This window comes from Antedon mediterranea, chromosome 11 (genome assembly GCF_964355755.1).
Source record: "Antedon mediterranea chromosome 11, ecAntMedi1.1, whole genome shotgun sequence".
Classification (NCBI taxonomy): Eukaryota; Metazoa; Echinodermata; class Crinoidea; order Comatulida; family Antedonidae; genus Antedon; species Antedon mediterranea.
Genome location: NC_092680.1, coordinates 6153161 through 6167802, shown reverse-complemented (window position 1 = coordinate 6167802; position 14642 = coordinate 6153161). Strand labels below are relative to the sequence as shown.

General features: G+C 31.4%; 2 protein-coding genes and 1 long non-coding RNA gene across 5 annotated transcripts in view; 1 reads left to right on the top strand and 2 right to left on the bottom strand.

Moving 5' to 3' along the window:
- LOC140062698 (G-protein coupled receptor 54-like) overlaps positions 1 to 3914 on the top strand; it is a 43346-nt gene extending 39432 nt beyond the window's left edge. For all 3 annotated transcript variants that reach the window (XM_072109007.1, XM_072109008.1, XM_072109006.1), the window contains 2 exons: positions 950 to 1085; positions 1649 to 3914. In XM_072109007.1, the coding sequence (XP_071965108.1) occupies positions 950 to 1085; positions 1649 to 2244 (732 nt within the window). In that variant the 3' untranslated portion in view covers positions 2245 to 3914. The remainder of the gene's footprint in view (positions 1 to 949; positions 1086 to 1648) is intronic.
- Positions 3915 to 6706: 2792 nt separating this feature from the next.
- LOC140063169 (transient receptor potential cation channel subfamily M member 3-like) lies at positions 6707 to 9434 on the bottom strand. The gene is made up of 5 exons (XM_072109643.1): positions 9265 to 9434; positions 8844 to 8973; positions 8265 to 8464; positions 7838 to 7964; positions 6707 to 7425 (listed from the first exon to the last, which is right to left on the bottom strand). The coding sequence occupies exons 1-5, from the start codon at positions 9407 to 9409 to the stop codon at positions 7080 to 7082; spliced, it is 948 nt and encodes a 315-aa protein (XP_071965744.1). The 5' UTR covers positions 9410 to 9434; the 3' UTR covers positions 6707 to 7079.
- A 2531-nt stretch (positions 9435 to 11965) lies between these two features.
- Positions 11966 to 12934, bottom strand: LOC140062800 (uncharacterized). Its single transcript, XR_011847534.1, has 3 exons — positions 12909 to 12934; positions 12437 to 12659; positions 11966 to 12039 (listed from the first exon to the last, which is right to left on the bottom strand). It is a non-coding gene; the product is annotated as an uncharacterized lncRNA (long non-coding RNA).
- Between the last annotated feature and the right edge of the window lie 1708 nt (positions 12935 to 14642).

The following is a 14642-nucleotide window of genomic DNA, read 5'->3' as shown; positions in this document are numbered from 1 at the left end:
TATAGTACCTAATTATGATATAATTACGAGCTGATACGCGGTCTCTGATATAAATTAAATCATTATTTGCTGCAATAAAAGCACGTTTTGTTTTTTTTTCAACAGACAAATCCAATTTACAGACTAACAATGCAATTAGTATTAATATTAACAAAAGAACAACATTGATTGCCACAGTCATGGACGAGTTTATATTTAGTGTGAGCAGTTTAACTAACACTGAATAATAGCTATTTTAATTTTCGTTTACAATAATATTCAATCTTTCAAACCTAACTTTAAACAAGCAACTCTGATTTATTCAAACAAATATCCGGGTTTTAAAATGTTGTTTAGAGAATGTCTTACGATTTATTGACATCTGACGATGTAAAGTCCATGGCGACAATTATTTTCCAGGACTGCTCAATTGATTTGTTTGGTAATATTTCATTGAAGCAGTTTTGTATATTAACTTTCTCGATATCGGGTTTATTTTTGGCAGTTTCTATACGCAAAATATCAGAGGACAAAAGATTTTGTTCACATTTCTCTTATATATTTTCTATTTTACTACAAATTTACTGAAATTTTGTTTTTAAACAACCCTACGAGAGTTTGAGGGAATATCGGAATAGCACGAGGGAAAAGTGGTATACCATTGAACAAGGAAGCAAAGTTAGGCTTTAATTTTCTGCAAAATGATAATAACATTTTTTATTTTTTTTTCATTTCATGATATTTATTGTGTATGTTAAAATATGGTCAGAAATCAATAGTATTTCACTCACGACGACGACGACCAAATTAGCAATTTGTACATTTTATACAGTCATGTTATGGTTACGATAATAATAACACTCAATTAGTTAATGGAACGTTTCACCGACCATCAAAGATATAAATATAGAATATTTATACTGTAATTTACTATGATAACACAAGTCACATTTTGTTTTTATGTTACTAGGTAACGGTACAGGCAACATGTTTCACGTTGGCGGCAATGTCGGTTGATCGTTACTATATGATTGTACACGCGGTAGCTTCTCGTCAGAAGAGAACCTCATTCAAAGTGTTCCTTGTATGTATTGTTATATGGGTCGGTAAGTACGGTATTTCATCAATGGACACAAATTATCTCAAAAGAATAAGCGAAATAAAAGTTTATTTATTATTGTTTATGTTTAATTAATCTGTTTGTCATTACGTAAATTTATTTTGGCTTATTTCCACAGGTTGTACTTTTTTTATTGTAATAACAAAGATACATTTTATCTTATTTTGTGAAATTATATTGGTAATGTTTGTGGAAATAACAACAAAAGCAAACAAGGCCGATTAATCTAAATTAGATTTAAACAAATTGCTCAATGTATCCTAATGGAGATACAAATAAAACTAGAAAAGTTAAAATCAAAACGAGTAGAGCATACAGAAAGAAGTGCTAAGTTTTTGGAAAACATTATGAAAAACACTAATCCTTTGTCAGGGTTAAATAGAGTACTTCTAAAGATCAATTGTTAATTGTTGACGTATGGAATTTAGGCTACGTAATTTATGATGCACGACAAGGCACTTTAAGAGGAATAATACAACTATTCATCTTCCTATATAGTACACATAATGCATGTTTAATAACCATTTGATATTCTTTTTATTTAAATAGTATCTTTTCTTATACATCTACCGTTGGCAGTTCTGACAGATTTTACAGATAAAGGATGCCATCCATCATTTGAAGATGATGAGAGAAAAAAGAAGTTTTATTACATTTTTATGACATTTATCTTGTATATTATTCCTCTGGCGGTAATCGTCGTCTGCTACGCAAACATTTTAGTCTTAGTCTGGCGGAAGACAACTGCAGGAACGGAAAGTGCACAGGCCAGAAAACGATCCATAAAACAAAAGCAGAAAATAACGAAGATGGTCCTTATTGTTGTTTTAATTTTTCTCATTTCTTGGGGGCCAATTCAATGTATACTTCTTTGGGAAAAACTTGGATCATCGGATGATGATCCTTCAATGAAAAAAGCGATTATTCGAACGTCCGCTCTGTGTTTAGCATACTCAAATAGTTGTGTTAATCCGTTTATTTATGCATTTACAACCGCGTCTTTCAAGAAGTATTTCCAGGGAGCGCTAAGCCCCTGCTGCAGACGAAGTTTACTAAATAATGGAGAGAGCAGGAAGTATCACACGAAGGTGCCAAGCGACGATACAAATAACATAACGACAATGTCTTGTGTTACAAAGGTATGACAGTATAATACAAATCGTAATGATATATGATGAACGTGTAACACAATATATTACAGTGGTAATATTCTTGATAGTGTATAATAGAAGATATGCTAAATTAAAAACCGAAAACATCCAAATTAAAACAACTTGGTAGGCTGATTGTAGCAGATGTAAATAAACAAGATAAAACATTATGACAAATAATGAAAAATTATAACAACTCTAAGCACGATGTGTATTGATGTGGATCAGATGGACAATATTACCTTCAATATGCGCAGATATGATTGTACATAATCGGGTTCTTGTGAACGCTTTATCATTTTGTCAACGCCTTGTTATATGTAAAATGGTCTGGTGTCTGTTGGACGCCTTAACGTTTCTATTGAACTGACGCGATATTTTTAAATGTTCAACCTTGCACCAGAAGAAGAAAAGTGGTACATATTATTGGATACCAAGTTTTGCAAATGTATATTTAGTATGCCAATGTTGTTTAATTAATTGAACTACATGAATTGAAACAACTTGGTTGATGCAGAAATTTTAAAAAACGTCGATTGAAACATTTTAGAAACTTTATGAAACGGCGATTGGCACACAGCTTGATTTTTGCAGAAACATTATGAAACCCCAATTGGCACACAACTTGGTTGAAAGAAATTAAACATTTACATGATATTATGACTTGGAAAGTTCATATCTTCACAGATAATGTTTCAGTGAGATGAAGAAAGAATCAGAAATTAGGCCTGTAATGTGATAGCGTGATTCGTTATAACTGAATATATTAAACATTTTGTGACGATTATTACTAAATGAACATTTTGCGCCTGGGAATAAAATGTAAAGATGTTTTTTCACGACTCTACTAACGAAATTGTACCGAATACTCAATACTTTTGCCAAAACGTCACAAGCTTTTGGAAAAAGACTTCTCAGCTACAAAAACATTTGAAATACATTCTATGTTGAAGCATTGGTTTCCTCTGTATTTGTTAGTATTAATAAAATACTGATAAACTGCTAGTCTACATCACAAATTGGGTAGATTTGGACACAGTTGTTAGGGGCGACATTCTGCAGAATCGAATGAACTACTTATTGGATTTTAAGACATTTCATAAAATACATAATATAGAAATCAGAAAATGTTATCGTGGCTAATCTGTTGATTATATATTGTGTATGCCAATGATAATTCAAAGATTATATAATTAATAAATCTATAGTACCTGTTGGACGAACTATTTCTACTTTCGTTAAATCAATATTCGTCAGGAAAGCTAAACAACAAAAATGTATATTTTGTAGAAAAGAAATATATATATATATAATATACTATTATTGATTGTTTAAGTTATAGTATTAAATAGTTTAGACTGGCTAATGTGAATACTATATTGCCTTATGGTAATTAGGCAATTGGGTTGTTTTCTGTTCCTTATTTTAAATGATAACAACTACAGTATTAAAAATGCGTAATGCATTAGTTAAATTCTGAAATTCCTAGGCAATTATAGATGTCATCAGAAGTCGTATTGTGTCGTTGGCTTATGTAATTGTAACCCACATAAAAGCTAATTAATAGAAATTACAAAATACTAGTAACACGTTTATAGTGCAAATATTAACATAGTAATAGATTCAAAATGGTGGAAATAAATCAATTTACAATGTGCAAATTATCACTTGTGTATATTGTTGGATCCAGTATATCTTCTCTCAGCCCTTTTTTTTACGCCCCTATTAAAATACATATATTCAACGGAAACGATATTAAAATGCTGTCAATGCCTGCCAAATGTGAACATATCCTACGAAATTGTTATTTCAGGGAAATTTTCGAAACTTTGCCATTTTTTGACCCCTTTATTTTTTTATATAACTTCTTACTATATAATAAACATGCGTAGAGTCGAATAAGGTTTTCTGCCCATGTCAATTATGCTATAGTTACCAGTTTGACATAACTGGTTAGTATAGCATAATAAACATGAGCAGAGTCAAATAATGTGTTCTGCGCATGTCAGTTATGTTATAGTAACCAGTTTTACCGAAAAATATAAAAGTCGAAAATTGACCATTTTTTAACCTTTTATTTTTTTTTTACATAACTGGTTACTATAGCATAATAAACATGCGCAGAATAAGTGTTCTTCGCATGTCAATTATGCTATAGTAACCAGTTTTATCAAAAAATAATTTAGCCAATTTTTGAAAATAATCCCTGTATAGAGAAATTTTCGAAAATTGACCATTTGTTTACCCTTTTATTTTGTTGATATAACTGATTACTATAGCATTATAAACATGCGCAGATTCGAATAATGGGTTCTGCGCATGTCAATTTTGCTATAGTAACCAGTTTGACATAACTCAAAAATTGGCAATTTTTTTTTACCCTTTTATTTTTTTATATAACTGCTTACTAAGGCATAATAAACACGCCCAGATTCGAATGTGTTCTGCGCATGTCAATTAAGCTATAGTAACCAGTTAGACATAACTGCTTACTATAGCAAAATAAACATGCGCAGAGTCGAAAAATGTGTTCTGCGCATGTCAATTATGTAACCAGTTTTATCGAAAAATAAAAATGTCGAAAATATGCGATTTTTTTGAAAAATTCCTGTACTATGGTACAGGAACATTTTCAAAAATTTACCATTTTTCGATATTTTATTTGTTGATACAACTGCTTACTATAGCATAATAAACATGCGTAGAAGCGAATATGGTGTTCTGCGCATGTCAATTATGCTATAGTAACCAGTTTTATCGAAAAATAAAAAGGTCGAAATTTTGCTATTTTTTGAAATTTTTTAAAATTTACCATTTTTCGATTTTTTATTTTTTTATATAACTGCTTACTATAACATAATAAACACGCGCAGATTCAAATAATGTGTTCTGCGCATGTCAATTAAACTATAGTAACCAATTTGACATAACTGCTTACTATTGCAAAATAAACATGCGCAGAGTCAAAAAATGTGTTCTGCGCATGTCAATTATGCTATAGTAACCAGTTTTATCGAAAAATAAAAATGTCGAAAATATGCCATTTTTGGGAAAATTCCTGTACTATAGTACAGGGAAATTTTCGAAAATTTGCCATTTTTTTACCCTTTTATTTTTTATATAACTGCTTACTATAGCACAAAAAACATGCGTAGAGTCGAATAAGTGATTCTGCGCATGCCAATTGTGCTATAGTAACCAGTTTTATCGAAAAATAAAAAGGTCGAAATTTGGCCATTTTTGGAAAAAATTACTGTACTATAGTATAGGGAAATTTTCAAAAATTTACAATTTTTCGATTTTTTATTTTTTGATATAACTGCTTACTATAACATAATAAACACGCGCAGATTCAAATAATGTGTTCTGCGCATGTCAATTAAGCTATAGTAACCAGTTTGACATAACTGCTTACTATTGCAAAATAAACATGCGCAGAGTCAAAAAATGTGTTCTGCGCATGTCAATTATGCTATAGTAACCAGTTTTATCGAAAAATAAAAATGTCGAAAATATGCCATTTTTTGGAAAAATTCCTGTACTATAGTACAGGGAAATTTTCAAAAATTTACCATTTTTCGATCTTTTATTTTTTGATACAACTGCTTACTATAGCATAATAAACATGCGTAGAAGCGAATAAGGTGTTCTGCGCATGTCAATTGTGCTTTAGTAACCAGTTTTATCGAAAAATAAAAAGGTCGAAATTTGGCTATTTTTGGAAAAAATCACTGTACTATTATAGTACAGGGAAATTTTCAAAAATTTACAATTTTTCGATCTTTTATTTTTTGATATAACTGCTTACTATAGCATAATAAACACGCGCAGATTCGAATAATGTGTTCTGCGCATGTCAATTAAGCTATAGTAACCAGTTTGACATAACTGCTTACTATAGCAAAATAAACATGCGCAGAGTCGAAAAATGTGTTCTGCGCATGTCAATTATGCTATAGTAACCAGTTTTATCGAAAAATAAAAATGTCGAAAATATGCCATTTTTTTTTAAAATTCCTGTACTATTACAGGGAAATTTTCGAAAATTGGCAATTTTTTACCCTTTCATTTTTTTATATAACTGCTTAATATAGCACAATAAACATGCGTAGAGGCGAATAAGGGGTTCTGCGCATGTCAATTGAGCTATAGTAACCAGTTTTATCGAAAAATAAAAAGGTCGAAATTTGGCCATTTTTTGGAAAAAAATCACTGTACTATAAAATAGTACAGGGAAATTTTCAAAAATTTACCATTTTTTATTTACCAAAATATTGACTGTTTAGGTAACATGCGCAGACCACATTATGTGAGTCACCAGTTATGTTAGAAAATAAAGGATTTATATTTGGCTCTATTTTGAGGCGAAAACATTGTCAAAACTTAAACTTTTTAAAAATCAATTATGCGATAATATCTTTATAAGTGTATACATTGTGTTATAATCATGTAATAATGTATTGAGGTAATACGCGAAAAACACTTCCACAATTCAATTACTATACAATGATATTGCTATATATATACATTATTTTATAGAGTAATAGTAAGCATTTTGTCAACAGATAAAGAGTTCGAAATTTGCCCATATATGTGGTTTCATTATTATCAGGGACCTAATTAAGTAAAAAGTGTTATCGCATTCTAGTTTCATAGAACCAATTTTTAAAATAACTGTGCGAGAAAAACACGCAGCTTCTATAAACGTGAAAAAATTACACAAATTAGGCATCATTTTAACAAGTACCGATAAGTATAAGTGATTATAAATAAGTAAGTAAGGAAGTATATACATGAATACATTACCAATTTTAGTAGGCGCATTAGGCCTACACATTATCTTTCGGGGATTGACTTGTTGTTGATGATAATGAGGCCACAGCAGGGCTAGTAGATGCCACACTAGTAGACTTCTTCCGAACACGAACAGTTCTGCTGCCCAAACTCTTTTTCAATTTAAGCATTGTCCATTGAACATCGGCTAATTTACTGCTTTGCTTTGACGATGCATCAAGCAATGTGTTGAACTTTATATCCAATGCTCTTATTTTGTCATCAATGCTGTTGTCGTCATCGTTTATGCCTCGTATCTGACTATCAAGTTTAGAATCTATTTCATCAAGCTGTTGTAGTCGTCGATCCACCTCATTCAAACGAACTGATATTGTTAACATTCTGCAAAATGAATCGAATATAGAAGTATTCTTAAACTTGCTCGCAAGTCTCCAGATACTATTTCTTTGTATACGTACACATAACATTTAGCAGGGTTCAGTATAATCAAACAGATTTCTTCAAGGGTATAAATCTTTCTAATAAATAAGCAAAGAGTGTGTCTAAAGAACACACTAAACTGCCTGACATGCTATAAACACGATTGCTGCTAGAGATTTGTTCTAAGGAGCAAACAGTGGAGAAAGTCGAGAGAGAATGATGGGCAATGAGTTAGCTTTAGGCCTACAATAGAAAGATTACATTCCTATTTTTATGCTATTATTTATTTGTATTTTGTGCATGTTTTGTTAATACAGTTTGTTATGTTCGCTAAATCAAATCAAAACAATTAAAATCGACATTTTGAATTTACCTCTCACTAAGTTCGCCTATCATATTTTCGACTGAGTGCTCCTTTTGCACCGTTTCTTTGTTGACGTAAGATTTGATCATATCTTCCTCCCAACGGTCAAGGAGTTCTTCGTCATCATCAGCCACTTCTAAATCAAGCAAATCATGCATGTGTTACGTAAAAGTTTATTCAAAATGAATTCAGGACTACTCCAATTTAAAACATACTAACAAGATTACATTTATCAGAAGATTACTTTGGTATAAGTAAAGCATTATAATAATAGCTATTTGTCATTATCCCACAACCAGAAAGCGCTAATTACTTTTTTTGATGTGTTATAATGTGATTGACTCTCATGGTGAAAAATTAGACACGCTTGGTGACTACCACAATTTTGAGAATTAATACAATTTTGTCTTACACAATAAATTACTTGAAACTTTACCTTCTTTTTCATTTTTCTTAAAGATTTTGGGCACAATTTTCCTCTTTTTTCGATTTGTCCATTTACATAGTCGCCAAAGGTGAGCAAATGTCATAAATGGAGGCACAAGAACTGGTCTTTTTTGGTATTCAGTTACTAAGCGATGCCGTTCAAACTTCCATATCTCTTCGGCATTCTCTTGATACTCCGTAAAAATATTGCTAAAAATCAAAAGAAAAAATAATATTATGAATAAAACATAACATATCGACAGCCTCATAACAAAAGTGCCTAAATTTGTATTTTTTTTTCCTGCCTAACTCAATGCTTATATCATTATACTGCCCTTTGTACATTATCTGAGTGCTTTTATATACATTTGCACATGATCAGATCGGTTTTTTTGTGATTCTGCCTAAGTCAGCTGTGTGACTTAGGCAATTTTCATCTGTAAAAACTGCCTAAGTCACACTATATTCAAAATATATTTGCCTAAGTCATTTAATTACGTTGCGCAATAATTATATTGCGTCATCCTACCTATTTTACATTTACCTTCTATTGATATATATTTATAGAAAAAATATGTGGTATACTCACTTGAATATGGCTATGAGCATGTTGAGTAAAAGAATGTTTGCAATCAACAGGTAGGCGGCCGTCATGATGACCACAACCTCGTGACCCGTCACACATGGTTCTCCTGTACTGGAGTCTGGTCCACATTGAACTAAAACAAAATGAACATTATTATTTTAAATATTAGAAACATCACTTAATTCTAATTTGTAATCACATTATACTATTAATAGCGTAATTTAATATAATATTTATATTTATATATATATTTTTTTATATATATAAAGAATATAATATAATACAACAATATAATCTACAAATATCAGTATCTTTGTATTTCCACAAGTAGCAACATTGTCACGTGTAAGACTTTCTATTACACGCAACGAAATTTTCCTAAATACTTGTAAATCAATTTTTACACGATGAATGTAATACTTACGTTCGTCAAGAAACAGCTCTCCGTATATTTGCCAGTAAGGTATTCGCAGGACAGTTTGCACTTTATCTATGAATCCAATATCTGTTGCATTTGGGTTGAAGATTCCTTCTCTGGCAACTCCGTAACCGGCGGCAAATATAAGCATAATACACAGAAAACGTACAGTATCAAACGTCTGAAAAGGTAATATTATTTTACAGTTATATATTACTATAAATAGAGCCAACTTCATAATGGTTTGCACGTTCATGTCGAAATAAAATAGTCTCAAAGGGTGCCAGGGTTGTGCTTACTATTTTCCTTGACTCCTTTTGTAGTAAAATAATTTGTCAATTTCATCTAAAAATAAACTTACCATTTTACCGATCATTGTGACGTATGTTCCGAGATAACTGCTAACACTAAATAAATCCAATAGTCGAATGTACCATAAACACAAATCGATTGCGTACAAAACCTTTGCTACTTCTACAGTGCTTTCTGCCCAACGCAACGCATTACCAGCAACAAAGCAAAGAATTGCAAGGACGTCACAAATATTCCAGTAGTCTGATATCCATTGACGAAACTTTTCAGAAAACATCTAAACACGAATTATATAATAACATGAATTACTACAATATGATTGTTTCTTTTTTAAAGAGTAAAGCAAAAAAGGTGCTCACATATGGTAGTGATAAGCCCAAATGACGTAGGCGCAACCTAAGTGAGTTCACTAACCACAAGTGAGACAATCCATATCTATACCGTAGTTTATATAACTATGACATGGCATCTTCCAACTCATCTCATTCCTTCTAAATGTCAGGATTTTTACAGACAATATAGGAAGAAGACGGAAGAAGACGAAAGAAGAGAAGCTTATCAAAGCCACAAACTAGATCGTTGAATAACAAAGGGAAAACTATTTTGTTATTGGTGGTGATATGTATTTACAGAATGGCAACCAAGGGTAGGAAAGAGGAAAGATGAAGACAAAAAAGAAGGTGGAGAGATGATCTAACAACATACAGTACATTGGAACGGCTGCATGGACTAGGACAGCAAGAATTAGACAGAAATGGAAATGTTATGAGGAGGGCTTCATTCAACAATGGATGAACTAATGCCTAGATAGATAGATAGATAGATAGATAGATATGTATTTTTCTGGAAAAGTTTGTTATTAGTAAGTTATAATTGATATATCATACATAATATTAAGAGACCGATGAGTGCACTGGCAATAAAAGGAGAAGATTAAATAAATAACCTACCTGTCGAAATTCTTCAATTGTTAAACTTGTAATGTAAATCATAACAAATAGTTCATAAAATGTTGGAACTGTCTCCAGTTTCCTCAAGACTACATAACTAAACGACAACAAGAATATCATGTACGAAACCTGAAAGAAAATTAAGAAAATTCAAACTTCTTTAAACCATTAATACAGGCCATGTAATATACATTTCGACACTGGCATTGCTCCGTAAACTATATCTCCATTTTTAAAGCATTTAAAAAAATACTATTGATCGTATACTTTTTACAGTTGTTTCTAAGTATCTTGGTAAATCTTTCTATGGATCCTGCATTTTTTTTTCTGCAATTTTGGTCAATAAGTTAGTAAAACTTTCTTTTTATTTATCTGAATTATTAATATATTTTTAGTGTTATTGTATGTTATTCCCACATAACATTCCTTCTGACAATGTATATGTCATAACTGCAGTTTTTATGCTAACCATTATCATCAAAAAACGTCTGAAAACTCACTTGAACACAGAAACATTTTTCTGTTCAACTTTTTGAAACGCCTCTGAACATTACTTTATGGATACCGGTGATATAAAAGTCTGATTTATTGAATGAGAATAACTATTTATTGGTAGCTTGAACAAGTTACCAATAAATATGCAAATCAATCTTTTGATATAATCATAATTTTTATTATTTTGAAACCCTAAAAATGCACTCTTAATCGTTAATCATTACCATAACCTTAATCTTAATTATAATTAGTAATTTTATGTTAGCCTTTGTTGGGGAATCTTTATGTGGATGACCTACTTCCTATAAATATAATTTATAACCCTCTAAATAATCTCTCTGGGTATAAAGTAAAAAGAAGTTGCTCATGGGATTCGAACTCCATACATCGACATGCAGATTTCATAGTCTAAGCCATTAGATTTAGAAAGGCGTTTGCATAGCGAATTATAGTCGGGTATATTCTTACTTTATGGATACAACTAATTAATATTCATTCATTATTGTGATCACGTTTCATGAGGGGTCCCCAATTCGTGTACGAAAAAATATAGCACCCTGCATGGCCAACAGATACTAAACATTACTAAAGTTTGGCGCCAGTGGATCCAGAACCTAACAACTTGAAATAATTATTATTCACATCACGTTGTCAGACGTTCAGTGGACTATGTATTCAGTACATGTTCACATTAGTTAGACAAAATTCACAACCATAATGAAAAAAGCAGAGATATTATTTAGTAGGAGGTAAATTATTTATAGACTTTTTGTTTGAATTGTAGATGTAATAATAGTCTATTAGGAATATTCTAAAGCGCACGTACCACGTTCATCCAGAATTTAACCATTGGAGCAGTGTAGAAATGATTGACTTTCTTCAATTGAGATCTTACGGAAGCCTTCAGTGACTTTTCCTTTCTCTCCTTTGAAAATCCATCTTGGTTTTCACCGGGCATTGCATTGTTGTTAGGTTTATATTTAAGTGTAAATAAAAATACCGGCAAGATACAACATAAAAGGACCTGTAATAAGATACACAGTAGTAGAGTTATTATCTTCAATTATCGAAGAAATCAAAATAAACAATACAATCATTTTCTTGTTGTGTTTTAGTCATTTTTTGCCCTGACGCATATACTTTTGTCGAAAGCTAATTGTACTCATATTCTGATTATTGATTATAGGTTATCAACAGTGATTCTTATTTATAAAAATAAAAAAAATAAATAAATATATAAAATAAAAAACAATCGTTTAAAAAAACATGTTGGCACACATGTCGCATCATAAATATTCTTTAAAAAAAATATCCCTCTACATAAAAAGAGACAATAACTAAATTCCCTATGTCGAGGATTTAGCGAGAAGTAATAACTATTTACATACTTGCTACACAATCACAATAAACAAAGTTCTTACTTCATATGATTTTCTGGTTAAAAGCCGACCGACCCAAATGTCGTTCATGTGGGCCTGGCAACATTGGTGTGCAACGAATTTCATATGTGACGCTTGCACCGCCAATGAGAGACATGAGTGTTTTCCCCAATTGTCATTTCGACGGATTGTAATTTTTTTAGCTTGTTTCTCGTGCATCTCGTAACAAATGTCAAGCAGATCATATGCATACACACTGTATTTTCTATATAATCAACAAATATATATCATTATAATCATAGAGAGTAGAAAGCAGAAATAATGATATATAAGGATTACTTTGTTACGATAATCGAGAAGTAATGCAAATACCTATTAGTCCATTGAACCACCCTTGTTAAACCGTAAAGTTGTTGTTTATGTTTGGGCTTTAATATCATTACTGTGACCTTATATGACTTCTTGGTTGATATGTTAAATGTCTTAATGAATACAAAATATTATGTAGGCTTACTTTGATTCAGATTTTAACACAGAGGCAGTTTCTATGTCAAGTCGGCCCTGTGCTATTTCAGCAAGCTTAGAATATATTTTCATGCCTACAAGCGCTTTCATAATAGGGTGAGTACCATGTTGCCAGAAATATTCTGCTAGGCTAAACTGTTGGCAAAGTACAGCCATCAGAAATAGTTCTGAGAAAGCATGCGGTATAACTGTTGAACTCTGTGCAAAAAAAAATGAAAGTGAAAAATAATGACATCTTAAAAGTTTATGTTTAAACTTGCAGTTTTTCAATTCTTGAATTACTTGACGCTTGACGATTAGTTTGCATATAAGGACACTTGTTGTATAATAATATAAATGATAATTCCTAAATTAAATCACATGTAAAATCTTATAATTGTATATAATTTAAACGCTTGGAATTACTCTACGGATAATACGTTGTGCTTATAGAGACTGTCTAGTTTGATGTATTCTGAATGATATTGCTGCTGTAGTATAATAACTCAAACAAACCCGTACCTCTGACGCGTAGCGTCCGTATCGACTGTCGAATTCTCCACCCATGAGAAACTTGATGACACTATCCACATGTCGTAATCTAATAGATTTTATCTTTCCCTGTAATTAGAATTATAATAAACCTTACCGTATTAGGTTTATATAAGTCATATTTAGAAATACTTACTAATTAAACAATATAAGATTTTGGCCAATTTCCTAGTTCTAGCCGCTCTATCTTATTGTTAAACTCTATAATAAATCATTTGATTGCATTCTGTTATTAAAAATCAAAACAGGTAAACACAAACACAATTTCATCTCACCTCAACTGAAAGTGTATTTGAAAGCGTCAATAGGTCCTTTAATGTTGGTGTCTTTTTATTTGAACACTTAAAAACAGAAACAAAAAATTAGTTGATCAAGAAAATGCAGTAATTGTTTTTAACTGTTAAACACATTTTTTAAACACTTACCGAATTGTACAGATATTCCAAATTCTCGGTTGTTAAAAACTGTTCCACCGATACGCCATTTTCTACCAGCAGTTTGACAAAATCTACATTTCCTCGCTCTAGTGAAATCAGCATAGCATAGTAGAGATCTTGATCACTGATCTTTATATAATATATAATATAGTATTGTTAAACAAGAGATATAAATGTATAGGGCCTAAAACATCTATTACACTGAAATCCATTCCATATCCACCCGGTTCTGCAGCTGTCATTAGGTAGATCGTGACATTCATCAAATAACCTCTGTTTATACAAAGTTGAGATTTAGAAATGAAATTTAATGTTGATAGGTAAGTTAAGAAGGTCCGTTGATCAAGCTGTTCATGTTGATGTCTAGACCACCTAAATTGTAAAAACGAAAATGTGGACATTTTCTTAATGTAAATTATAGGTCTACTTTTAACAATAAATAGTAATAAGCCATACTTTATATCGTGTATTCCCTTTGAATAGGGCATCTCGAACTGCGTCTGCTTCGTTCCACAACAGAGCTAACATCAACTTTTCTCTAGGCTGCGAATGAACTAAAAGTATTCGAAAGTATGAAGTATTAAAAAAAAGTTCCGCAATAATATCTCCACGACAAGTGTTTACATGAGCGGTAGAAGTTCATAGGGAATACATTGAATGGCCGTGGCAAATACTGTACTGAATATAAGCATAGGTATCTAGGGATTCCCCTACCTGTTATTAAGAAGATCAATCAAATTAAGTTAATTGTATTT